Here is a 26,330-nt window from a genome sequence, read left to right on the forward strand (position 1 = left end):
TAATGCCAAATGTGGTGATGAACTTCTTTTTCTTCTAACATAGGTACTGACATTTGCTGTATTTTTAAAAGTAACAGGCATAGTGTAGGTCTTTCTAAGACTTCTGTAACACTTCCTAAAATGGCAGGGCTCCAAAAACTTTATGCTCCACCTCTATAGAGAGAAGCTCAAAAAATTGCAAGCATGGCTTTGGGACAGCATTGTAAAAAGAAAATCCAGTTCTAGAGAGAATAATCAAAAGTCCGTGGTGGATGGGACATASAGAAGGAGCTGCAGACCTAACAGGTCTTTCAGCAGTGCCACCTTGTTGAAACATTGGTATGTCACATGAGCTGCTGAGATAAGCRGAGGGTTCTAAAGCTTAATCCCATTTCATTGCCTAGAATGGGGGATTACTTTATTGGGTGAAAAAAAATTACTTAAGCTGCTCCTCAGAACTTCACTGTAGGACTTCACAAATAAAAACTATTTGTCAAGAGAAGGGAGTAACAGGAGAAAAAAGAACTACATCCCTTCTTCGTTTTAATCAAATCCCTGTCCTTTAACTAAGCCCTGAGTTTAACCTTGGAATAGGGTTAGTGGTATCTGATATGACAGCTTTTAACTTAGCCATAACACAAGAKTTGCAGCCCTGCGTTTTACACTTCCTTATCTTGTCACACTAGGCATTTAAAATACTGTTGCTGTAAATTTCAGCTAGGTCACATTTTAGGATAGCCATAGAACAGGATCACCAATACTTACATTTTCGAGTTCTTGCCATTTTCTTCGGGGGGTGAGATGAAAACGTTGGCATTACTTAATATACAGAGGAGAGAAAATCCCAAAAGAAAAAAGCACAACAGTCTTATTCACGTTAACGTTCCCTTCGAAGTACAAGAGTAATACTTATGCACAGTTGAGGTTGTAGATCCCTGTGAAGTTTTCCTGTCCATAAAGATCGTATTCCTTGTACAGTATGTAGTCTTTCAAGCACTTTGGCAGTGGAAGGAAGGTCATGAAGACAGGACAGCGGAGACGCAGCCGGCCCATGCACGCCCGGATCTTCAGCCGGCAAAGGTGCTTCAGAGAGCGAGGGTTTGCTAGAAAGGAGAAGRAAAATTACAATGCTACCAACCAAAAACATCCCCTTGCCAAGCCACCTTGTTTTCATTAAAAATGGAAGCAGATACTTACTTAAAATTGAATTGATGTCTGGCCAGAGTTCCTGTTCTTTGAGAACTGCTTCGAGCTTGCAGCAGATCTTAATGTGATCGAYGTAATCTAACATGACTCGCACTACTTTCCCAGACACGTGCTTCAGCCAGGACAAGGTTATCACTTCACAGAACTGAGAGAAACAAAACATTAAGTGAGGTAATAGTTAATACTAAAATTACTTCAGTCTCTGAGGACAAGAACAGTTAACTAACTGGGGCAGAATCCAAGGAAGAATGAATGTTTCATTAGATATGGGGTTTTAGARGTTGCCACAGCTTGCATACACCTCACTATTAGAATCTAAAAATCCGAAAGACGATTGTTTTGTACCCGATCCAAAAATAAACTTATGCAGCTGTATATTTGGTAACTGGGTGCTTAAAAAGGAGTGCTWCTATTCTCTAAGTAGAATTTAGACTTGTGTCCCAGGTGCTTAATAGGGGAATCCACCAGCCTAGTGCATGCATCATCCCCTTATCTTTAGGTAAAGAAGGGTTTATTAGGTTCAAATGGACTTTACAACTGCAAAACAATGACATTGATGGATGTCTCTAGGAACCTCTTTAGATTTGCTAATTTCTGCTCAGTGCTTATCCCACCAACTCCAGGGGTCCTTACAATAGCTTTGCAGTGTTGGTTTCTGGTACAGAACAATGCAGAGCCAGCTTGCAAATCCCTGCTTTCACAGCATGGACAAGACTGCCCTGGAGAGCCAATTCCATACTGATCATTAGCATGGCATCAGCTATATTTTCACAATTCCAAATCACTGTTTACAATGATTTGCTGTCGTGAACCAGGCTTCACAACACCTATTAAATTTTAAAGYTTTGTCTGTTCCTCTCTTTGTGTAAACTCTTCAAAACCTTTTCTGACGCTACACTAAGCACCTTTTAGTTTAGTTGGAGGAAGGACTGGTAGCAGAAGAGCACAGGAAGCCGTGTGCCACACGTACCATGGTGTCTTTGATGACAGTGGAGGTCCAGCCGTCGGTCACGTACTGCGAGTGGGAGCCGCTGGCCCGCGGGCAGTCGAAGCAGCGGTGCACATCGTAGCCGTAGTTGAGCAGCATCCTCAGCATCACCTCGTCTTTGAGGGCGTACTGCAGGGCTGAGGGGAAATGCGTGGTGTTCACACGGCAGAAGTAGTTGACATTGGCCCCGTGGCGGAGCAGCAGGTTCATTAGCTCGTAGTTGCCCATTCTCAAGGCGATTTGGAGGCAGTTGATGGGATCTTGGTTTGCCAGGGCTCCGGCGTTCAGCAGCAGCTGCGTGGAGCAGATGTCCCCGTTGGAAACGGCGAAGTACAGCGCTGATTTCCTGTGGTCGTCGTAGCCTTTGCGAACTCTCTGAGCCAGCATAAAATTGGCATCAAAGCCAGACTGGAGGAGAAGCTCAAGGCACTGAGGATGTGCTCCCGCTGCTGCCGAGTGAACTGGACTTATCCCGCTTTCTTTAATGGCAGCAAAATCAGTCACTGGAACTAAATATTTCAGGGCTCTGTAAAAATTAAAAACAGAAGCATTTGAGAATCTTAAACATACTGGTTCAGCTAACTCATCTTTGACTTTCTCTCTGTTCAGAATTCATCATGACTGTTAAAMTAGTCTTAATATACCAAATCAGTACCATGGCATGCATTGAATTGAATTGCTAACAATGAACCAATGAACTTGTTAGCCAGCAATGGATATTGACTTTACACCTACACATAAAATATATTACACTATTATTCATGAAAAACCCATTCCTTGGAACAGGAATTAGTGATTCCTTCTCAATAGAAGCKTTTCCTGAATGTTGAAAGCACAGTGTTGTTGTTTAACCTATAGGAATTAGGGAGTTAATAGAATATATATTATAATGTGAATACATAAAATCTATAATGCCATATATACATCAAAGTTTAAATATAACAATGTACACAAAATATTAATACAGAAATTAAGAATTCTCTGATTCTTGTTTCTCTTTTGATATTTGTGATTTTAGCATACATATTTTCCAGCAGTCTTACTCTTTAAAACAGGGATAACCCTTATTCCCAATTTGCCTGTTTAGTACATTCACATTTCTGTGATGGGGTGGACAAGAGACATTGACCCAAAGAGAATGAGGATGTCCTAAGAACCTCAGCATCAGTCTGGACAGTGTTACTACTTGTGACAAGTGGGGAAATACTATAGGGATTGGATGTACATCCTAAAATGATRAAGATTTAATCCTGACTGGTCTCTTACATTTAGACACAGAACAATATTTATACAGTCAAAAATAATTCCTTGTACAACACTACAGATTTGCTGCTTGTTTTGAATTAGGTAAAATTAGTAAAATTAGTATTTCTCGTGTCACTATTACTTGATTTTTAAGTATATTAACTCACAGATAGTGTCCTCTATATGCAGCTCTGTGGATTGGCAAATGACCCGAGTGCTTTGGTACATTGGCATCAGCCCCATATTCTAGTAAAAGACTCACAGAATCTGGATTTCCTCCTCCTGCTGCTTCAAACAGTATAGAAGCACAATCCTTTGCCTGTGAAAGAACATCAGCACCTGGGAAGAAGCAGCAAGGATTTTCACAATAGTCACTGTTGATATCCAGCTGTAATTAATATCTCCAACCCCCCAGTCACATGGCATTTTGAATTCCATTCTTCACCAAATAAAATCACCGTGTGTATAAATCTTCATATTGGATCCTTGATGTTAGATGTGTTTATGTAATTCTGGGAACAAGAAGGTGCAGAGTGCTTTGAACACAATTAGACAGTAAAAATTGCTCCTAGAACTGGGCCAACAAGGGGTTTGATTCTTATTCGTCCAAACAATTGCTTTTTAGCTTACATAAAATACATTTCAATTCTTTTACACCTCTCTGGTCTTTGTAAAATAATTGCAAATGTGAGAGAACCCAGTATTCAAACAGTTCATGCAATCCAGTTCCAGTGCTGCTGAACCATCATGTAAAATTCCCCACAATAAATGTCAGGTCTTCCCTAAGGTGACCTGTCTACTTTCTATTTAAGAAAACAATAGAGCATTTAAAAACAATTATAAATTCTCACCAAAATATTAATATATTATTTTAATAAAAAATTTGAACTTTTTCAGGCCTTCATAACATCACAAAAATCCTCAGTGCAGATGGCATTTAATTTTCTGTAGTAAGGTGAGTTATTCCTGTTGCTATTTCTGAAGGTGTGTCTGAAGCTTTCTCTTCCTGTAAGGCCCTACATAATAAAGTCTCACCTCTTTGCAGTAAGAGCTCCATGATTTCTGTGTGTCCCATCTGTGCAGCCAGTGCTAGGGGTGTGAGCCCATATCCACTGCGGGGGTCAGGATCTGCTCCAGACTCCAGGAGAAGCTGTACCAGATCCTTCCTGCCCAGCCTGGCTGCCTCATGCAGAGCCGTTCTCTCATGGACACAGCGCAAATTCACTCTGGCACCAGACCGTAGCAACAGGGAGGCAATGTTATAGGAATCATGTTTGATTGCTGTAGGACAACAAGCACAGCATCAGACAGGGTGTTAYTCAATCCTATTGTGTGCACTATGGCTGCTGTTATGTGGCAGCCCAGGAGAACTGCTCCTGGCAATTCATACAATGAGAAACGCCAGCCTACATCAAAAGGTTCAGCTCAGCAACAAGTCYGTTCTTTGCTTCCAGGATAGCACTAAGCAAACAAAGGAATAATTTAATAGTAATCTCTTTTTCTCTAGATATATTTTTTTCTCTCTCTGTTGCATTTGGTAATGGAACAGAACACGGCTTTCCTTGCCACTAGGTGGAGATCACATCCAGGGCCTTGGAGCTCAGGAGCTGCCATCTCCATAAGCAGTCACATAATGCGAAACAAAGCTTATAATGACTGTTTCATATGCCTTCTTAGCTTAATAAGCTGAACTCTTAAGTCAGTGAGGATCTTAAAAGGGAAATTTGCATTAACTCCAGAGGATGGAATGATTGGGCAACACCCTTCCCTCCTCCTTTCTTTGATCTTGCAGGCTGTGCAGGATGGAGTGTCCTTCAGCAGGAAAGATTAGGCTGAGCAGCTTCACGTGCCACAGCTGCTAGAACACCAGTGACAGCATTCTGTGACAGAAACGGTGATGCCCCATTATCTGAAACCTACACGCTGCTTTAGATAAATCCCATGCATCCCCTGCTTGGGGGATGGTGCATTTTCATGTCCACTTTGAAAGYATCTAGGAATTCCCTTCATTTTTTTAAACCAGTTGGCCCTGACTTAAAGCTTCAGTCATTTCACAAAGTTGGACAAGGGGTCCTACAGATGACTGGTAGACTTTTTCTCCTCCTTTAAGAATAGTTTTGAAAAAGAAACCACACTTCCAATACAGAAAAATGTACAGATTCATCCAAGAAACTTAGAGTGCTCCTTTAGAATTTAGATTATGAGAACACACTCTCTTTTTTTTTGGCTACGATTCAGTTAGAATGAAGGCATCATAGCCCAAACTGGGGGAAGCAAAGGAAATAAAACAGAACACTTCTGAAAAACATTTTGGTGAAATATGGTTCTTTACAAGTCAAGAATTACAGTTCTCGTGCATGATCAAATTAAAGTGGCGTTCACACAAAGAGTGTGGGCATGAGACTATTAGAATCATACTACTAAAGGGACCTTATTCTTAAATCACAAAATATTAAAGAGAAATGAACTGGGAATGTCAGCCTGGCTTCTTCCCTTGTCATCCTTGGACTAATGCCAGCAATGTTTAAATRGGGACAAACAGAGCTTTGCACTCTACATAGTACAGATAAATCAGACTGGTTTGCTATAATTTTTGAAAATTAAACCCAACTGCCATGGGTTTTGGAGAAGGCTGATACAATGAAGGAGATACTGTGTGGGCAGAGAATATGAATGTTTATGCCTGCAGACATGAAGGGCAGTAATAGCATGAAGAAGCAGAAGGATTTGGTTACCAGGCACCACTGCAGAAATGATGCCAAGGAAAGCAGAGGATGACATTYTGCACTTCATGGAGAAAGCTAATTGTCATCTGAGAAAAACAGACCGGGGCAGACACATTCAGTGCTGAGACAAACATTTTTTTTCTCCTTATAGCAAAATGTTTTAGGCATTGAAGTTAAATACATCAAACTGAGAACTAAAATGTGTAACCATATTCTCACCTCATTCCCTCACCTCTCCACCCCTAAGAACAGTATTCACCTATAACTAAAGGAGAATCTCCCTCTTCATTTTTAACATTGGGATTGCAGCCATTGAGCAGGAGAAAGTGGACATTTTCCACAAAACAACGTCTTACTGCCACCAAGAGAGGTGTTTCTCCTTTTAGAGTGGTCTGTTCCCACGTAATGTCACGGGAGGCTGAAATACAGAAAAGCAGAACACATTTKAAGTTGGATGATTCATCAAACTCTACTTTGTAAATCTTTTTGGTGGAAAACTAGAAGGACTTTGTACCTCTTAGAGTTATTTCAAGGATGTTCTTATTTAGCTGTGCTGCAGCTTCATGYACAGGAAGCCAGCCTTGCTGATCTGCTTCTTCAAAAGCAGAACTGTGTCCCACCAGCTTCTTCAAGGCCTCTTCTTGGCCTGTGATATTTTAGCACAGACACATATCCCATTACTTACCATAAGACAGAATTCAAACAACTAATACCCTGTCATGTATCCCACCCACGTATCTTGCTTATTTTAAAAGATAATTTCCCTAATTTCAGGAGGTCAAGCAATGGAATTTCTGAAAGGGSCAACACTTGAACCTGTCCCACTACCATGATGCTGTCTAGTAAGTTAGCTTTTGCATATATTAGTTTTAGCTTTCTTACTCCTCCCAAGACTATACAAAGAAAAGCTGCACTTAAATCAGGTGAACAAACCCTTAAAATATAGACATTGCTCAGCAATTTCCAGGGGTGTAGGCTCAGTGAAGTGTATTTGTACTTAACTGTCCGAATTGCTGCAATGATCTCCCCATGTTCTTGACTTCCAGTATAYTGGAAACTGAATTAAAAGAATAAAATGAGAAGTAAAAGTTCATATGAAGTTCAGGATATAATTATACCTTAATTTAAATATTCTAATTTACATGACATATTMGATTTCTCTAAGTTAGATTAGTTTTGTCAGGGTTTAACACATCAAAAGACTTAYTTTGTTGGTCTTTCCCACCACTATAAATATTGAATTTTTCACACAAAGGCCAAYGATTAAATGCTAAAATGAGGGGAAGCTCCCATAGTAATCTAATTTTAYGCCACCTATTTATCTTCTTCATAAAGCCTTACACTCTTTTACATATYGATGCAAAACATCATTTGAAAGTTTCCTACATTCCATATTTTCAAGGAAACAGGTACACTTTTTCAGGGAGAGCTCAGAACAAGTGAGCTACTAGCACTTTCCAGTATCCATGAGCTCAGCACAATACAACACATGGAGTTACAAAGGAAAATGAGGTTACTATATGCTTACAATAATGCYAAGAAAACACCCAAAATAGAAATAATAACTTATTACCTTTCAAGCTCTGTTGCACTGCCACTTGTTTCAGTCTTGTGCCTGTCTTGTAAGCTTTCCTGAATAGCTCGTTGGGTAGGGATTTCCTCATCAGAATCACCATCAACCACATATACAGAATTATTCATGGCAAATCAGCACAACATTGATCACTTTTGTAGGGAAACACTACTTTTTTAATTAGAAGCAGATGTTAAATCCTCAAGTTAAATCTGGAGTAATAGAAATAGAAACAATCACTGAGTCAGTATCAGGAGAAATGGCATGTAATTGAAAATAAATGACAACACCWTTATATGCTTAAGCAGTCATGCTGTTCTAGGCATATTCCAGATCTCAGATGTTCTGTTAGGCTCAACCCTCTCATCTGTTTTACCTTATCAAAACTACTTCTGTCTTTCAAGAGATTTGGCCTGAAAAAATGAAAGAAAACAAAACAAAACATAAAAAAAAAACTATAGGGCAAGGTAAAATAAAATTAATAAGTAAAACCAAAAGCAAATAAATTACTTGGCAAAACGAATGAGCAGAGCAAATTTAAAGAACTTGTCAACATGGCAACTACAAAGTTTGGAATAATTCTAGAAAAATCTTAAAGTTGGGCAGCAGTAATCCAGGCAAACCTGCACCATTTAATTTGTTGCCTGATCCACCTAATGTGTGCCTGCAAGGCCTTGTTCTGTAATTACATATGTAGCAAAAAAGAGAAATATATTAGCAACACATACAGTGAGAAACTGTTAGTAATTGATTATACTGTGGCATGAGTACAGAAACATTTTAAGTCTAGATTACTTTATTTTCCTAAAAATGCTATTAATTTTCCTATGAATTGAGAAAGTATACTGAATTTCCTCACCTTTTGAAMGATGGAAAACCTCACTTCAGCCTTTGAAGAACAGATTATTAAGTTGGAAGTGACATTTTCAGGATTGTAAACAATCTCTGCAGAGCCCATGTCCATTAATAGCTCACTATAAATACCCAATCATAAGATACTCTGGGACTTTCTCCATGGTTCTTTCACACACGTCAGTTATGTTTAATAGTCTGACCTGACAAGTGGTGCCAACAAAAGAAGGAATTAAAAGTCCAGKTTCCTGGTAAAAATACTTTTGATTTTTGGAATAAGAATTTCAGAACTATAGCAGTCACTACTACATTGTGAAAAGAAAATTCTTAGTGCTGTCCTAGGAGAGCAAACTGAAGGGGGTGTTAGGAGCTTGCTTAAGAGTCAAGCAGTAAGAGTCTCTTGCAGAGACAGCAGAAAAACAAAAACAACTAAGAAAAACATAGACAAGCAAATAACCAAGCAAAAACTCTATTAAAATCATTACATGTTCCAGATTGCTTTATCATATTTCACACTAATATAAATAGAAAAGCGACCGAAAAGTAGATTTTTTAAAGGGAAAAGCAGTCAGAAAGACAGACTTACACTGGTTTAATGCCCAAGAAGCAGGGAAATGGGGGACACAGATGCCCAGCTGTAACAGTGATGGTGGAATGGAGTGAGACCTTCATGTGTTTCAGTCACTCCTACTGTATATTATGGAGGGATCCATGCAAAGAACTGATGATGGCTGTATCTGAATGCAAGATGGAAACAGTTYTTTCTTTGCTCGAGGAGATCTAGAAAGAATGCTCGAGTAATGTTTTAAAATTATTTTAAAAGAAAACAAAAGTACAGAATCAAGTTTATTACCTGTAATGTTTCTCTCAGAAAATGTAGCCTACCYTCATTTTCCACAAAAATATATTTTGTGATATTCAACTAATGCACAAAACAAATGTTTGCACTTTAATAATACCACCAAGGGCTAYAATCCTAGCTGTATTGCTTATAGATTGTAAAGACGGTCATAATAATAATACATACATAATTAAGGCAAAATACTGAGGGTCAGAAAGTATTTTTATGTCCTCTTACAACACAGAAACCTCCAGATGTTTCTTTCACACACTAAATTCCACCTCCTCTGTAAGCCAAAGAGCACAAGACATTGTGAAATCTGTATGTGCACTGTCCTCAGTCAGTCATCCAGCTGGCACAGCAAGGCCACCCCTCTCTTGATCCAGTGCTGGACTGGCTGGTCCGTGTTGAGCTTCAGAGCAATGACGAAGTTGGTGGAATGCCCAGTGGTAGATAAGACCCCTTTGCGCTCACTTGTCTTGTAGAGTGGGCACACATAGGCATTAGACTCCTTTATGTCTGATTTTACAGCTTCAAAGAAAACCCAAAATAATGCATTAGAGTCAGCAGATTCATTGGTAGATTCATAACCTACATACAAATATTAATTATTTACAGTAAAATCTTTAAAGCTAAATAAAAATGTAAAATAGTTTTGAGAGCAACCAAATAAAATTTTCTGTTTTTCTCTTTTTGTGTTTTCTTGTGAAGTTTCTTTTAGTCTTAAACCAAATTAATTTAGCTACAATTTGTTTTCAGGAATCAATGCCTTCCTGTGATTTTACCAGCTTTGTAATACTCAAAGACACATTAAAATCTGAATAGTTTCCTAATTAATACACAGCTTATACATGAGTTTTTCACAGTTCTACAAGAATTCTAGTCCAGGTGCCAGAGAAGCTAACTGTAATTTAAGTCATCTGCATTCTGCAGGAACTCTTTGTATTCCCAGACTGCTTACATGTAACTTGTACAAAGCCTGAAATCATGCAGGTCTGAACACRTTAATCCAACCTCAAGAGGGTGCACAAGCAGAAAAAGTGGCCAATTTTAACACTGCCTATTTGCTAACATCTAAGTTGCAACAGTTGCAGTACTAAGTCCTTATTTTGTGTAAATGAAAACAGGGATTTACTCCTCTCAATCAAAGAAAACAAGAGCTGGGAAAAATACCTTACTAGTATTAGAGACAGCTATCACAGCAGCTAAAAATAACCTGAGCAAACCCTGCTAAATCACATGAGGTAAAACACTCCGTTTCTGTAACTCATTCACAAGTTCTCCTCAGTAATCTTCAGTAAAAAAAGGAAACCACTGTTTTAATTTCCTGTTGAATAGCTCACACTTCAGAGAAATCATACTCACTTGGCTTTATCCAAATGATGGGCATGGCATCAAAGAGCACTTTGGGATGCTGCTCAGTTAGCATTCCCCTGGGAGAGAAAGTAACAAAGTAATTGTTTGTGGCCTGAGTGGTTTGGTGAGTGGTTGTTTTTGCTGTTATTTGCTTGTTTGTTTGTTTTTTTTCTTCCCCATTTCCCATGCATGAAAGAGTACTTAATTTGGCATGTTATTTCAATAATATGAAAAGTATCACTTAAAATATTTAAACCAATCTTGTCTGAGCACTGAAAAAAGCTTTCCAGAATAACAGTTACTGGTTACTGACTTGGCCCKGTCCCAGCGAGCTCCATCTAAAAATAATCCATGGATATAAACACCGTCCTCTGGTGCAGTATCAGCAGTATSCTGAGGAATAACCTGCAAGAAATAAGTGTCCCATGTTATTAAACTTGCACAGCTCTTTGCTTTTTTGAGCTATTATGCCAATTGCTAATTTTCAGATCAATCCAAACTGAGGAAAATATAGCAACTCCTTTCGATATTTATCTCTATATATCTGTAGAGACGGTAGACTTCTCTGGGTTTGTTAATTACCTTTATTGGAGGTTATAAAAACTACACAGAATTTAATCTCACAGCCTTTACTCGCACAGAAAAATATACACTGAGATAGGCTCTTTTTTTCAGTGGAGTTCTGGGTCCAGTGATAGAATTACTTTTAATCACTTTGAAACTACCTCTTCTACAGATATTATGTACCCTGTCAGCCTTACCAAATAATTAAATGTGATTCTTCAGACTGCAGTCAGTCAGTTGCAAAATGAACCTTCCAGATAGGACTTACTACATCTTATCACAACATCAGGACTTGGATTAATAAAATATTAATTTATAACTTATCCGTACCTCAAATTCATATCCTAGAAGGTCAATAGGGATCCTGTGCTTCCTAGCATAGTTTTGCATAGCTCCAGTTAGGAAAGCTTGAGTAAAATAGAATCCAGACAGCCAAAACACAGCAGGTTTCCCTGAGTCATACCAGTCCTAGAAAGAGGAAAGCAATACACTGAATAATCAGAAAGAGAGAAATCCCATACTCTTTGACCATTTTCTATATAATTTTGCTTAGAAATTCTAAACAAAGCCTATCAAGTCTTTCCCAATAATTCTTTAACATACAAGACAAATTATATAAAAGGCAGCACTGCCCTTTGTACATTACCTGTAAAAACTTGAGCCTTGCTAGCAAGTCTACAATATAGCTCCCTAAAGGTTTGAGACTTGGGTATGAGTGCTGTGCCCACTTCTCAGGAACTTTTCCAACAAGGAGACTGCCAGCCAGAGCCTCCAGGTCAGCATCCATGACAACCAGTCCTTTAATGGCTTTCTTCAGGTTAATTAGYGTAATGCGAATAGTTCGGATTAAACTAGAATGAAAAAATTAAACAATTTTCACCCATTTTGCATGATTTATTAAACATGACAGTGTCATTGGAAAGAACTAAACAAAGTGGATTATGGAGTCATCTATAGAATTTTATAGTTTTTACATATATACCTATAGATATCTGCACAATAAGCCACGTCTGAGTAATAAATTCCTTTTCTATCTCTGCTATCCACTGAATTTCTTGGTAAGAGAATAAATTTGGAGCTCCAAATGTATCCACTGTATACTAGATAAAGGAAAAAKGCTTAGATTGCAAAAGAAGTAGTAGAGAGGGACTGCAAATAAGGATAACTTGGAGACTGAAGGCCAGAGAGCATTTGGGAAAAAAATAAAGCAGGAGATGTGAAGAGACAAATGGAAAAGGAGGAGAACAGCAAAAAACTAGAAAGAAGGAATGGAGAGGTAGGCAAAGATAAGAAAGAAAATTAGGAAACCAAGTCAAAGGAGAAAAATAAAAGTGATTCTAGGTTTGTAAATTTAGGAAAATAATTGTGAAAAATTAGGCATAGGAAAAAAAAGTATCAGAGAAAGGGGAGAAAAAGATTTCAAACAGAAGCACATGAGACAATTAAGAAACAAACAGAAATATATCCATAATGGAAAAGGTTTCATAAACTGCATGTATTACAGTTTATAACACCTTTACCATACACGTCAGAAATAAGAATAAAATAAAATAAAAGATGGTAAAAGGGAAAGTGAAGTTTGAAGAAAAAGAATATAAAATATTGTTTGCATTCTCTTTTCCTAGTACTTTCTCATACTCCCTTCTTTTCTTTCAGTTAATTTTGTTTTTGGGTTTTTTTCTGACATCAATCCTACACACTAACTCTCCACAAGGAGCAATGGTGCTTGGACTGCAGATATCACTGCAGACAATTAGAAGGGAACAAAAAACAAAATCACACAACACAGGGCTTACAGGATATGATTTGCAGCATGTTTTTTTCTGTAAATAGAATTATTTCTGGTAAATTTACTAAAATAGAACATTCTTACTTGTTAAATCTTTCCATTTCTTGCACCAGCACAGTGTTCATACTTTCTTCATATCTCACAGGATACTTATTTAGGCAGCTTTCAATGTCAAAATCCTTTGGAAGCTGCCAATGACAACACATTTGGAAATCATTCCATGTATCAATATGGTTTTACATTAAAGGTATGCAAACGTGAAAATTTGCAGAGCAATAGGTACCAGTAAACTTTCTGATTAGTATCTTATCAATACAGCACTCAGCAGTTCAATCCAAATAAAAGTTAGGGGGGTTTTAATGTTCATCTTTTAAAACAAACTGAGAATTTTTTTGAAAAGTTATAAATATATTTCAGTGTGTTAATTTTAAATTTGTTCATTGTGAGTTTCAAATTTTCTCTGTTCTCTTTTCTCTCTTTCTCCTATGTCCTGCCTATTAAACAAAACTCCTTTCAACTGAAACAAAGCTGTGGTCTGTTACAGCCATCCAAGTTCTTCCTTTCACATTKCACTAAATTACTTCCAGAAGGTTTTTCTTCCAACATGAAATCTACTTTACTCTGAAAATTCTAGTTCAGGAATTTCTGCTTTGTAAAAAGACAATTGAAGTAATTTGTGTAATACAATACCTTGCTGAGAATATCATCTGCAATCGCATAAAGAGTGCTGTCACCACCCCCAGAACTTCCCTGAGAGCCTCCTCCTTGTGTTAAAAGTAGAGATTCAAAGAGGATCTTAGTTTGCTGGAGATCTTTTGCAATATCCACATTTTCATGCAAGCCAAATATCTCTGGATGCTGAGTAAAGGGAAGATCCTAGGACAAAATGAGAAGAAATATCTGTGTGACATAAAGCAGCAGCAATCAGATCCAAGGTTTCTTTAAGAAGTMGAGTGAAAAACTGGCACTGAATGAGTGCTAGTTTCAACTGCATGAGCAAGGACCTTAGTGGCAGATATTTGCAGACAGAATTACTGGTGATAGAGCCATCACCTCTCATATAGAAAGGAATTCCAAGGAATTTCCATTTCCAGGGAATTCTCTATCATCTGTGCTACAGGTCTTTCTATCTACTTACTGATTCCCTCTCAGAAACATTCTAGATCATGGCAAGGATCATGCAAGGATGTGAGGCATGAACCTGAGCACACAATTTAATGTGCTGCAGGGATACCTTTTTATTGCAGACAAGCCTTTATGGCTTTCTTAGCACATCATTGTAACAGTGCAAAATCTTGTTGCTGCTTTTACCTTAATAAACTCAATGTACTCCTCGTATGTGCCTTTGGGTGGAGCATAGTAGTTGCCACTGGGAGAAAAAGTGTAACGAGGGCTTTCAATTATATCTGGGTTGTAGAAATCATCCAGCATAGTGAGCAGCAAACGCCTGTCCCAGTCATCTGTCACTCGACCTCCGTAGTTACACTCGCCAGTCAGGTAAGAGACAGCTTCAAAAGGGACGTGGCTGTACTCATTGATGAATAGCTGAAACAGAAATATGAGGAATTCYAGACACTTGCAATATCTGCAGAACAACAGTGTGACCTAACAGACTAAAAGACTGGATGCTATAGCACGTGTAAACTGCAGTTTTTGGAGTTTTCTTCCTAGGTGTTGGAAATCCAAATTCTGAAATATTTTTTCAGGTAAAAATTACTGTTTAAAATAAAGAGGAGTTATATTCCACATGTCTGTAAAAATCTAAATCTTTTGTGTAATTTGGAAAATATCTACAATATGATTGCCATTCCTTCCCTTTATAGCTGAAGTCCTGAATATCTATGAACATTTGATGTAACTTCAGTGTATTTCTCTTTCTGACTACAAGCTGTGCTTCCAAGATCAGAGTTTAGGAGGTAATCAGTGATTTTACCTGCAGCTGTCTGACACTGATTCTCAAGTCAGACTCATTAAATCCATATGGTATATTCCAGCCAAGGGGCCCAAACTTTCTTCTCTCCTGAACAAGAGCATGGAAGAAACAAACTCCAAAGAGCAGTTTCTCCCATACCTTTGAAAAAAGCAAAAGAAAAAGGTATTATTAACTAGTCTTTAAGCTCATGCTAGTGTGTAACTTGTGTAGAGAGCACCCTTGGACTCCCATTCTCCATCCAGGTATAAATACAGGCCACCACTGAGTACACTGTGRGTTTTTGCCTTGGGAACAAGTGCACACACAGTTGCCACATATGCAAGCACATTTAGCCAGTCCCTTAAATACCTCATTGCATTTGCTCATGTACAGGGCAACTGACTTCATAAGAATTTTAATAGCACCAGGTATTTATTTTTAAGGTTCATTAGATAAACACAAAATACAAATGTATTTTTGATGCAAGTCCCTGGGTRCAGTCACACCTATATATATTGATAACTCATATCTCTGACTAATGCCAGTTCTTTAACAGGTAATRATTAGCCAAATGGCATCAATAAGATAAATGAGCACTGCAGTACTTGGTCTCTGGTAGCAAGRAAAGATCTCCTCAGTGCTTATCATCTCAATAATGACAGACATGCCCTTCTAATCAATGTTCAGAGTCCATGTACACTGTGTACTAYGTGTGTGTAACACAGAAGGGATTTCATAAAACCTAGAAACGGTGTTAAATATTGCTACCTGAAATTACCTGGCAGAGGTTAATAATCACTGCAAAACCTAAATTCACAACCACACAAAAAATTTTAGCTTATAATATTCACTGGTCAGAAAACAAGATATCTGTGGATAGAAAAAGCCCCAAACTCCAAAAACTTCTCATAAATTGGCCCATTACCAGCTCCTTTCCAGGGCATCCAGCAAAGAATTCAGGATCAGAAATAGGATCAGAAAGAAACGACTGAAGCAGGTTTAACCGGAGACCAGTAGGAGGTTCATTTGTCATCTTCACTCCATTCTGCAGAATGGTTACTGGAAACTAGAAATTAAAAATAGCAAAACTGCATTCAGAAAGTGTGGAATAGGTGCTATATTAAAAATATATTRTTATTCTGTGTTTTTTAAATAGACAACTATCTGCAAGAAACTACATTTTAAAGATAGACATATATGCTGACAGATTGCAGTCCCATTGGACACACAAAATCTTGCACATCACAGTGTCAAAATACTACAAAGGAAGCTTGATATTATTACAGCTATAATTGTTTTAAAATGTCCTTTCTTTGTTAAATTATCTCTTCAAAGCCTCGTTGTAGTTCTTCAAAGCCTAGTTGTAGTAAGAGTAATTTTGCATTATCAGCTCATTCATATACTCAGTGTATAAAAATTTCCTAAAAATGCGATCAATTTTCCCTTTCCCCAAAAGGAGAATATTGGGCAATGTATATACCTTTGGTGAAGGGTAACTTGTAAGCCAAAGTCTGAATTCTGGATGACAGTTTTCACTGTTAAGCTCCTCACATATTTTCTCCAGCATTGGCATCCAGGAGACAGCTAAATGACAATTTTGTAAACAAACCCAGGTTCCTTCTTCCATTCCTGTTTCAATCATTTTTGTAGCTATCGGTCCTTGTCCTTGTCCTAATGAGATGGACTGAAACTTATCTCCTACCATCTCTCTGTCATTTGCCAATTTCAGAAGGCCTTGAACAGAAAGCATAAGATTTTTAGCACTTCTTCATTAAAAAACAAGTCAGAAAAAAATATTGAAAAGCTTCTATTTCTATTTAGTTTAGATGTACATACAAATTCCCATTTTTAAGAGGCACAGAATTCTACCAGTGTGACACAATGCACTCAAATCTTACTTGCAGAAAGTACAAAATAATCCTCACTGTGTTTGAAGGGGAATTTCAGGTCCCTGAATTGTAAAGCTGTGCTACATTTCTGTTTTCTCTTTCTGTGTATACTTACTAGACATGGGATCTGCTCCTGGAGATAGCACAAATATTAAAGGCACTGTAGCATTCGAGTCTAAGTAACTTTTTGCTAGATCAAAAGGTGGTGGCTCTACAAATTTCTTCCCTAGTTTCTCAGTAACAAAAGTTGTTATAGCTGGACCAATCTGGTGGAAAAAGCAAATATAAACCGTTAACATAGACATAACTACAGATCTGACACCATTTTTAATGCTAAATTCCCAAGCCTGCAGACACTTCTGTGATTTGCAGAGATTTGAGGCTAGACTTTCAGAATGTTCCAGAATCAAAGATTTCACCTCTTGTTGACACCTCCCCCSTTATTTTTTCCTTACAAGAGGAATAATAATGTTTTCAGAAAATAAAGAATAACATATGTCTTATAAACAATATTAAAAAAACATTAAGACTTTGATTCGGGCTTTTCCTGATGTGGAGGACAAGCATGTTCTCCCTTATGAAATATTAATGTAATTTTTTTTTAATTAAATCAAGGGAACAATTGCAATATGCCTTACATTCTAACATTGATAGTTCCTAAAGAAAATTTGTTAAGTGTACCAAAGGCAGAATGTGTTAAAAGTTTATCTTGGTTGTTTCAATCGATTTTATCTCTTTTTGCCTTAAAAATCCTTTGCATGAATGCACATGACATTAGATAATCTGTGTACTCTTTTCAGGCTAATATGTCTTGTTCCTGAGTATATTTAAAATTTTTGAATATATTCCCAGGTGCACCAGGAAACAGCCTGGCCATGAACAAATAYTTCAAGCAAACTACAACAATGAGAATACTCCAAAGAATTCATTAAACCATGTTAGAAAAAAAGATTTCAACTGATACTTCTGGTGTTTGTAGTGCTTACTTGGAAAATAAGAATAGCATTTACCTCCTTAACAAATAGAATGAAGAACAGATTTGTCGCTGGAACAGGCAGTGCAAACTATGCTACAAGACATGGCACAGTGTACAAACCCTCCATAGCAGATCTTTTTACCTTGTCTGGTCTTAAGCAACGAAGAACTATCATCTTCTGTAATTCAGTTAATGTATTATTCCACTCTTCTGGTAATGGAAAGTTGTGAGGCTCTTTGCTATCATACATTTTTTGCCATTCACCTATATTTTCAGTGACATGAGTCCTAGAGAAAAAAACCACAATTACTGTAAATACCTGGAGTCTTCTTTTTTAATGTATATCAAAGGGAAATTACATTATATTGTCATTTAAACAACTTCATATCTACACCAGAAAATAATCCCAACAGTTGAACTTCTCCATGCTGAACAGTGAAAAATATTTTTCAACCATGTTGCTGAGGAGAAACTCGAGCTGAAAAGTTCCAAGTTGACAGTAAGTTCTGTTCCTCCAGCCAGCAATGCTTGGACCTTCATAGGTCTGAGTGAACTTTCTGCCTCCAGTATTTCAGGAAAACATCACACTTTAACTGAAGAAATTTACCAGGAAATTTGACTAGGGAAAAAAWTTATTTTCCTTCAACAACATGCAGAGTATGTCCTCTGCAATGGACAACTCTCAGATTATTTAAAGGCTGGATCAYCATCCACATTGCTACTAAAAACCAATTCAGGCCAATTCACAACAGTATTTTACTATACCTCAGTCTTCTCAAGGCWGGGAATTCACTTGCACGACATAATTCATCCCAGCTCTTATCTGATAGCCAAGATGGATCTGGATTCTTGTGGATATTCTTGAGACCCACACCTCCAGTTAGTAAGAACATAAATTCTTGATGATCTATTTCATTATTAGCCCTATATATTAAAAAAAAAAAAAAGAAAGATAATATTCAGTAATTGAGATACAATTTTGCATAATCTAAACACTTGTTTTAAATTAATTACACTTCACTGCCCTTTAGGAATGCTTCAACTTCAGCAAGAGCTGAGATCAGATCTCGGTATTCTGTATTATCAAAAAACTGCATGGTTAAAATGTCTGATTAAGACTATAATAAGGGTTTCAAGAGGTGACTCTGAGAATCAAGGAAGCATTTMGGTTGGAAAAGACCTTTAAAAACATCAAGTCCAACTGTTCCCCCRGTACAGCCAAAGCCACCACTAACCAATGTCCTTCAGTGCCACATCTACACRGCTTTTAAATTCCTCTAAGGATGGTGATCCCACCACTACCCTGGGCAGCCCATTCCAGTGCTTGATGCCCTTTTGGTGAAGAATTTATTCCYAATATCTGCTTATYTGTTTTTTAAAAGTGCAASTATTCCTGATTTTTAAAGGCTTTGTAGAAAATAAAGCATTCTGCAATTACAGTAACCTTACAAACTGACCCAGGAAGAAGGGTCCATGTGAGTACACACTGCAATAAAGCATGCACAATATGTGCAATATTGAACCTATCATTCCTTTTAGGATGTATTCACACAAGATTAGGAAGATAACACTAAAAAACTGGTGGAAAGGAGAGGAGTGCATCTGAGGATGCAAAAGGATAACGGAGAGAGAAGAGAAAAAATTAAAAACAAAGACAAAAGCCAAGAAGTTGTTGACACTGAACATTACTACCTAAGTTTTCTTTCAAAAATGTTTTCTTAAATAATAACAATTGTTTTTGATATAAGGGTGCTATGTAACACTACCCAGGTCCTTTAAAGATAGATTTATCATTGACAAAATCACTGAATATTGGGGACACATTTTTTTCATAATGTGTCCTGTACTAGTGATATATGCACTCACATACTCTTCCATTTGTAAATATTGCGCATCTTAGAAAACCCAAAGTATTCACGACCTTACTCCAAAGGCATTAGTATCAAATGCACAAGAACATCATCTCATCAGTACCTGCTTCCACAGTAAGAAAACCTTTAGTTTCTGTTACTAAAAGACTTCACAAAAAGGGGCTTACATGAGCAGATTACAACACAGCAAAAACGAGAAGAGCAGCTTGTCCGTTTCAAACAGTGAACGACACACTTGGCAGTACAGGTTGTAGGTGAAGTGGTCATTCAGATATTGAAGTCGCTTCTTCAAAATTTTGGATTTAATACTAAAAAGAAAAGAAGTGAGAAACTGAGACTTCAAATTGAGTAACATATGCAGTCAGTTGAGAAATCTCATCTATTTAGGGTTGTGGAGGATTTATATTAGACTCACATCCTCCACAAGGGACTTAAAAGCCAGTTTCCTCAAAATTTCAACTATGCTCTGTGTTTTTCTAAAAGAGTTTAGCACTTCTAAAAGTCCTAAGCAATATAACGAGCTGAAATCAATTTGCCACAGTAAAGTGGTGGCACTCAGYATTCATAATGGAGCCTGTTTCAGAAACTGACTTCACCCTTTAAATCACATTTTTAAAAATATTTAAATGTGCCACATGCTTACAGTTAATCATTTGTTTTAACGGTAATAAAAGGAGCAATTACTTCACTAATAAATTACATTTTCTTCAAAAGCTTGTATTTAAGAGGTTTCCAGATGGAGAGAACTTTTTATAAGAAGAGAATAAAACCCCCTTATTTTACARCAGCCACACTCTCTTTACCTGTCATGAATGGAGCTGACAAAGAGGTTGACAAACCAGATGAGGGAGTACTGGTACATGGGGTCGATGTTGGCCAGGTCAGCGATGCTGAAGAACAGCACGGCCGAGTGCTGCGCCACGGGCCGGTACGCCTCCCGCGACTCCGCRATCTTCAGCTCCGTCTTCTCTGCAATCTACACATCAACAGCAGGGCATAAACAAAAGCTTCTGATACTCTTCATATGCTACAAATATTACTATTGAATTAGAAAACAGAAATAGCTCTATACAGTACTGTAACACCAGAGTAGCACTTTTCTGCTCCAGAAGGCACCARCCCAGGAGGTAAAATGAGCACTTAGCCCTATCCCAGTACTGCYTGATCTATTTACCTGCACTACAGATACACATGCTTTAAAATGTTTTAAAGACTGAATAAATTACCAGTGAAGATCCTAGAACAGATCCAATTTTATTTCTCTTCACATTTCACAAGAACAGAATTTGCTCCTTGTGGAATGCTCTTAATTTAAAGACCCTCTGATAGCTGCAAATTTTAACATTTAATTTCTCAGTATTATTGAGGAAGCACACATACACACTCCTCACCTGTTGTTTTTTTGTGATCTCATTAGACATAATTTTGGCAGAATCCAAGACCTGGATGGCAGTCTCATCTTCCAGAATATCCCCTTCAGATGATTGTAAAGTTTCTAAAATTTTCTTCTCAATTTCTTTTAGATTCTTTTTATTGGCTGCAGACTGAATGATGAGAGCATTTCTTTCCTCTTCTAAATCTGGTCTAATTTAAAAAAAACCACGAAACCCAAAATCAGCCATTGCTCATCTTCCACTGGCTGCAAACAGAAGCCCACAAAAATGACTCCCTCTTCCTACAATATTTGTGAATATTCTCTTCARTTTAAGAAGGTTTTTGCTGTTCAGCATCTATTTATAGTGGTGAGTACAGATTTCTTTGCATWACTTCCACTCAGTGTTTGGAAATGATGGTCTAATCTTTTATATCTTAGCATTTTGCAAATGACAGTGCATCCCACTTTTCCTTTATGATATCCCTGCTGCCTGAAAAAAAAACCACCATGGGATATGCAGAGCCAGTTTACTGCTGGAAACACTATTTTTAGCAAATAGAGCTCAGCCTAATTGCACAGATATGTCCATCCAACACAGGTACTCCTTCTGTGTGTCCCTGTGAGGGTTCAGATATGATGCATAATCAGTTTCAGAGGTACTTTTATACCACAACACATTATTTTTTATATACAATAAATTAATTTCTCATTTCTTTGGAACTATGCCACAAAAAAAGTAATGGCTCTTTATCAGAGAGAGAGACTTACCTCTCTTCTGCTACAACAATACCTAGCAGYTGGTCTTCAAGTCCCTCTGGTGTTATCATAAAATTGAGTAATAAAACTTTTGTAGCAAGTTCAGGCATGTAATGTGGATTTCTTAGTTTTGTGGTAATAAAAAACTTGAAATCATGGGAATACTCAATAATGCTCTCACCAAGCCTGATACACTCCACACCTCCTAAAGTTAAGAAGAGAAATATTAACAAAACTTATCTACTCCAGTTATTCACAGAAAAAGAATTACTTTTGTCATTTAATAAAAGTGAGCTTCTTGTCAATGACAATTTTTCTGGAAAGTAAAAGCAAGTAAATATATGGATAATCTGAAACATTCTCACAGACTTCAGTGGGGCCACTATCATTCTTAGCAGATGAAATCAAGTCAATCCAATTACTACAGTACTTCAAATTTGCATATAGAAAAACTAGAGGTGGCAACAAATATTCCCCAAAATTATATTCTTACAGACTACTTCTTCCTTGAATTACTTGTTTGAAAGAGGAAACCACACCAAAAAAAAAGTGTCTGAACTGTACTTTCCTTTTCTTTTTTAAATTATGAACATGAAAACCAAGAAAGACAAACTAGGTAAGAAGGAAGGAAAACATTTTTCTATATGTGCGTTTTTCTGTCATCTAACAGGAGGAAAAATTGAAAACCAAATTCATAGCTACTTGCTAAGCCCAGTGRAAACCATGCCTTAAGCAAAATGCCTTGACATTTTTCCTTGATTTGTGCAAAATTAAGCAAATATTATTAGACTACAACATAGGAAAATGAACAAGTAAAAGAATTGCACTGACAATGTTCTCTTTGCAGAACTTTAACCTCCTATGGTGAAGGTTTKCACATAAAACTATTATCATGACAGGAATGACCTTTAATTAAAAAAAAACCCCTTCAGACTGTTGTCCAATCACCCTTCTCTTACGAGAGGCAGAAGTAAGGCAAAAAGAAAGCAATATGCAAAACATCAGGCAGTGCCAGAGACTATAAACTGACCATTAATGTCCTCTCCTTCAAGGTTCTAACATAATTCTACTGTACCTTGTTTAAATGTTTGCTTAAGCAGCAGAGGTTCAAGAGATGGGTCGAGTTCTTCTCCAACATTTTCTAGCAGCAGTGGAGTCCCAAACTGAATGCAGYTCTCCACAGTTCTCATATAATCTGTGTCACTGATCTTGATGACATTCAGACGGTTGTCCTTCTCAAAATTCTTGACCCATTTATTTGCTTGACCTTGAGGATCAATCATTAATGGCCTAGAAAATACAGACAGTTTTCTCAGTGCTTGCAGGAGTTTTTCAAAATTTTAAACTATTTTACAYGTTCCTGTATCAGACTGTCAAGAAGTGATACAATTTTAATTATGTTATTTTAAGTTATCAGCGAAAAATGGATGCATAGGTGTCTTATGATAACTTGAGGAGTACTAGCAAAAACAGTGTTAAAAATTGCAACAAATGTATATAACCTTTTTCATAAAATACTCCAGAACGCATATTTTTTTGTAAGATATTATTCTACCTTCCCCCAGAACATAAATATTCCAGCCCTTTTACAAATACATTGCTCTACAGAAGCAACATTGTTTCCAGGTTTTTTTTTTAAGTGGAAACTTGTTTGGATTTGAAAATTAAACCTTTTTGTTACCTACCAACGTCTTGAGTTGTCAACAATGACGCCATTGTCTACAGAAAATACATCCGTTGGCAAACCAGCAATATTCCAGGCTCTTATTTTTATTGGGTCACCAAGGATCTTGCTCAAAGAGAAACTCTCAGAACAAGGGATCTCTTTCTCCTGAAAAAGTGGGGAAAATCCCCAACAAAATAAACATTTATCTTTAATCTGTGTTTTTTTACATCTTCATTAAATGCCACTTCAATCCAAAAATGACATGAAATAGGTCATGTATAARTAAAAATCCTGGGGAAAATAAAACAGTAACTTCAATAATTAACTACATTTCCCCACCAAATATTTACTCTCTCCAAATTTATAAGATTTGTCCAGTTTTTGGTACATTCATCATGTGTGAGGTTTGTTACAATTTGTTACAATAATGCATTTATGACAATGCATTACTTTAAGAAAGTCATACATAGCTGGAGATATATAATTGTATCTTCCATTAATTCAGTACAGCAATCAAATGCTGATTTGTCACAGTTCAATGTGTTTTTAAGTTATTCCAAATCACTTGATTTATGAATTGTGGCATTCATATCAGTATGTTGGAAGAGCCCCTTTGCAAACAGGACAATCTACCATCTAATTAAGATACAAACATTTGATGGCATCTGTTAAAGATCTTTTTTTACATTTCACATAATTGTATTTTATATATAATTCTTTCWTTTAAAGGCAAAATACAGAAAATTATGAAGTTTTACTTCAGTAACAATCAAGCCTTACAAAATCAATGATGGTCACTAGTTTCTAATAAGCTATCGTAAATGTTGAGCAAATTGACTGATTTAATTAAATTCAAATCTACAAAATATTGGATCAGCAGAACTGATCCCAATGGGTTTACTAGGCTAATACAAAATAAATTACAAGGTATTTTTGAAGCCTTTTGCAGAAATCTAAGATAGCCTTCTAACCTCACACAGTTTGCTCCAATCTTTGGTACATTCTTGTCGAAATCCAGCAGTAAAAGCTCCCAGATATGCTATTACACCAGCTGATATCAGAATATCTCCTGTCAGATTATCATATTCCTCTTGAAGATCATATGCAGCTTGATTCCATCTATGATGAGCAGATTATACAGARAAAGTGGTGCTGAAACTTCYGTATTACTGATATTGATGTTAAAAATCAACTTGTTATTGTTCATTTTAACTTCAGGTGGAGAATATGAAAACCTCATTCATGTATTCTATTCTCATTTTGAAGATTTCCTCTACAATTCTCCCAATGTTGCTGCCCATATTTTTATGTTACAATTAGGAATATTTCAGGGGCCCAGACATTTTTTAGTGCTAGTTCTCAGACAGAAACACAGCAATAAAGGCTCAGAGAACTAAAGTTCAAATACTACTTCTACAGTGGTTGCTTTATCTGACATTTGAGCTTTAACCTGACCTTGTTTTCTCTCCACCGAGGCCTCCAATCAACTTCTCTGCTCGTTCCAGTTTTTTAGCACACAGATCAACCTGGAATTCTAAACGAGCCTTTTCTTCGGTCTTTTCTCTGAAGGTCCGTTCCAAACCAGCCAAACGATTTTCAACTCCTGTAAGTACTGCTCTCTTCTGATTCAACAGTTCCATTGTCTTTGCTAAGGACTCCTCTGCCTCTTTTAAACGCTCTTTCTTGGGTTCAATCTCCTATTCAAATATAACCAATACACAAATGCTCACAGTCAGTTTTTGTAACTTTGTAATTAACCACAATGCTTAGGGTGAATACARGAAGCAAAGGGAAGGTTCCATAGCACTGAGGGACAAGGATCAAAACCACACCTTTGACACCCTGTGAAACACTTCCATTCCCTTGATCCATTTGCATAAACCCTCTGCTGCCGAGGAGGCTTTAGCCACCACTTGTGGATCAAACTCGGGATTAGTCAGGTATTCAGTCCGAATCTTGTGCATGACAGATTCCTGGATAACAGAAGCATTATAGCCCGTCAAATCTCGTGGCTGACACTTCAAAATTGAACTGATTGCTTGCTATTTCTCTACATGGTTAAATAAGAAAGAACTGTTCAATGTTAACTGTTGTAGAAATCACTGCTCATTTGATTCTTTTGATCTTCCTATCATGTTTCACGGTCTTTTCCAGTTTTCATCCTAATCCTATCCTTATCCTTTTTAATYATGCATTTGCTGTACCTTCCATGTGGCAGCTCCCTAACTGCTAAGAGTATTACAGTCACACAGAAGCTTTAATTTAAGCTGTCCTTTGTGTAAAATACACCAATTCCATTATTTGCTATATTTTTCTCAATATACACAAATTTGGCAATCACTATAAAAAATGTATTTCTACTAATGTAAGACAAAATCTAAAATTGTTTYGAGGATCAGTTTTATGAAGGGCAAAGCATATTCAATTTCCAATGAATTCACCAAAAGGCAAGAATCACACTCTTGGACAGCAAGACCCTTGGGAGAAATTATCATATTTGAGAGAAGGTTATATAGATAACGCATTTCTACATTTATTTGTACAACTGCCAGTATAATTTACAAAATATTACCCATTTTGTTATCATTCATTCAACCAAAATAATGTAATTAGCAAAAGAAAKATGGCAACAGACAATTATGAAAAGAAGTTTATAATGCTAAATAAATGATCTAGAAAAACTAGCAAAACAAAAAGGCATAGAAAGTCTGGACATGGATCAAATGTCAATTGGTTCCACCAAAAAACCCCAATCAACTCCCAAAA

At 37.0% G+C, this 26,330-nt stretch overlaps 2 protein-coding genes across 3 annotated transcripts in view; both read right to left on the reverse strand.

The window, feature by feature from the left end:
• Position 1: 1 nt before the first annotated feature.
• On the reverse strand, positions 2–8,189 carry ASB14 (ankyrin repeat and SOCS box containing 14). 2 transcript variants are annotated; one of them, XM_057373418.1, is made up of 10 exons: positions 7,718–8,189; positions 7,147–7,201; position 7,078; positions 6,659–6,790; positions 6,404–6,562; positions 4,454–4,699; positions 3,586–3,757; positions 2,156–2,699; positions 1,177–1,330; positions 2–1,082 (listed from the first exon to the last, which is right to left on the reverse strand). In XM_057373418.1, exons 1-10 carry the CDS (start codon positions 7,843–7,845, stop codon positions 889–891), a joined length of 1,785 nt encoding a protein of 594 aa, XP_057229401.1. In that variant the 5' UTR covers positions 7,846–8,189; the 3' UTR covers positions 2–888. The 2 variants fall into 2 exon arrangements, with proteins under 2 accessions (XP_057229401.1, XP_057229400.1); XM_057373417.1 differs by lacking the exons at positions 6,404–6,562; positions 6,659–6,790; position 7,078; positions 7,147–7,201; positions 7,718–8,189 and having other exon boundaries at positions 3,681–3,757; positions 4,454–4,515.
• An 807-nt stretch (positions 8,190–8,996) lies between these two features.
• Positions 8,997–26,330, reverse strand: part of DNAH12 (dynein axonemal heavy chain 12) — a 53,198-nt gene continuing 35,864 nt past the window's right edge. The window contains exons 51-73 of the mRNA XM_057373395.1: positions 25,397–25,537; positions 25,020–25,261; positions 24,536–24,683; positions 23,584–23,729; positions 22,974–23,188; positions 21,911–22,103; positions 21,159–21,351; positions 20,571–20,743; positions 19,935–20,075; positions 18,662–18,820; positions 18,039–18,183; positions 17,036–17,186; positions 16,512–16,765; positions 15,957–16,097; positions 15,053–15,190; positions 14,431–14,664; positions 13,810–13,995; positions 13,204–13,307; positions 11,977–12,181; positions 11,661–11,798; positions 11,080–11,171; positions 10,776–10,843; positions 8,997–9,941 (exon numbers count right to left, since the gene is read on the reverse strand). Of these exons, the coding sequence (XP_057229378.1) occupies positions 9,751–9,941; positions 10,776–10,843; positions 11,080–11,171; positions 11,661–11,798; positions 11,977–12,181; positions 13,204–13,307; positions 13,810–13,995; positions 14,431–14,664; positions 15,053–15,190; positions 15,957–16,097; positions 16,512–16,765; positions 17,036–17,186; positions 18,039–18,183; positions 18,662–18,820; positions 19,935–20,075; positions 20,571–20,743; positions 21,159–21,351; positions 21,911–22,103; positions 22,974–23,188; positions 23,584–23,729; positions 24,536–24,683; positions 25,020–25,261; positions 25,397–25,537 (3,798 nt within the window). The 3' untranslated portion in view covers positions 8,997–9,750. The remainder of the gene's footprint in view (positions 9,942–10,775; positions 10,844–11,079; positions 11,172–11,660; positions 11,799–11,976; positions 12,182–13,203; positions 13,308–13,809; positions 13,996–14,430; positions 14,665–15,052; positions 15,191–15,956; positions 16,098–16,511; positions 16,766–17,035; positions 17,187–18,038; positions 18,184–18,661; positions 18,821–19,934; positions 20,076–20,570; positions 20,744–21,158; positions 21,352–21,910; positions 22,104–22,973; positions 23,189–23,583; positions 23,730–24,535; positions 24,684–25,019; positions 25,262–25,396; positions 25,538–26,330) is intronic.

Source organism: Malurus melanocephalus, unplaced genomic scaffold (genome assembly GCF_030028575.1).
Source record: "Malurus melanocephalus ecotype Western Australia unplaced genomic scaffold, MMel_1.1 scaffold_196, whole genome shotgun sequence".
Classification (NCBI taxonomy): domain Eukaryota; kingdom Metazoa; phylum Chordata; class Aves; order Passeriformes; family Maluridae; genus Malurus; species Malurus melanocephalus.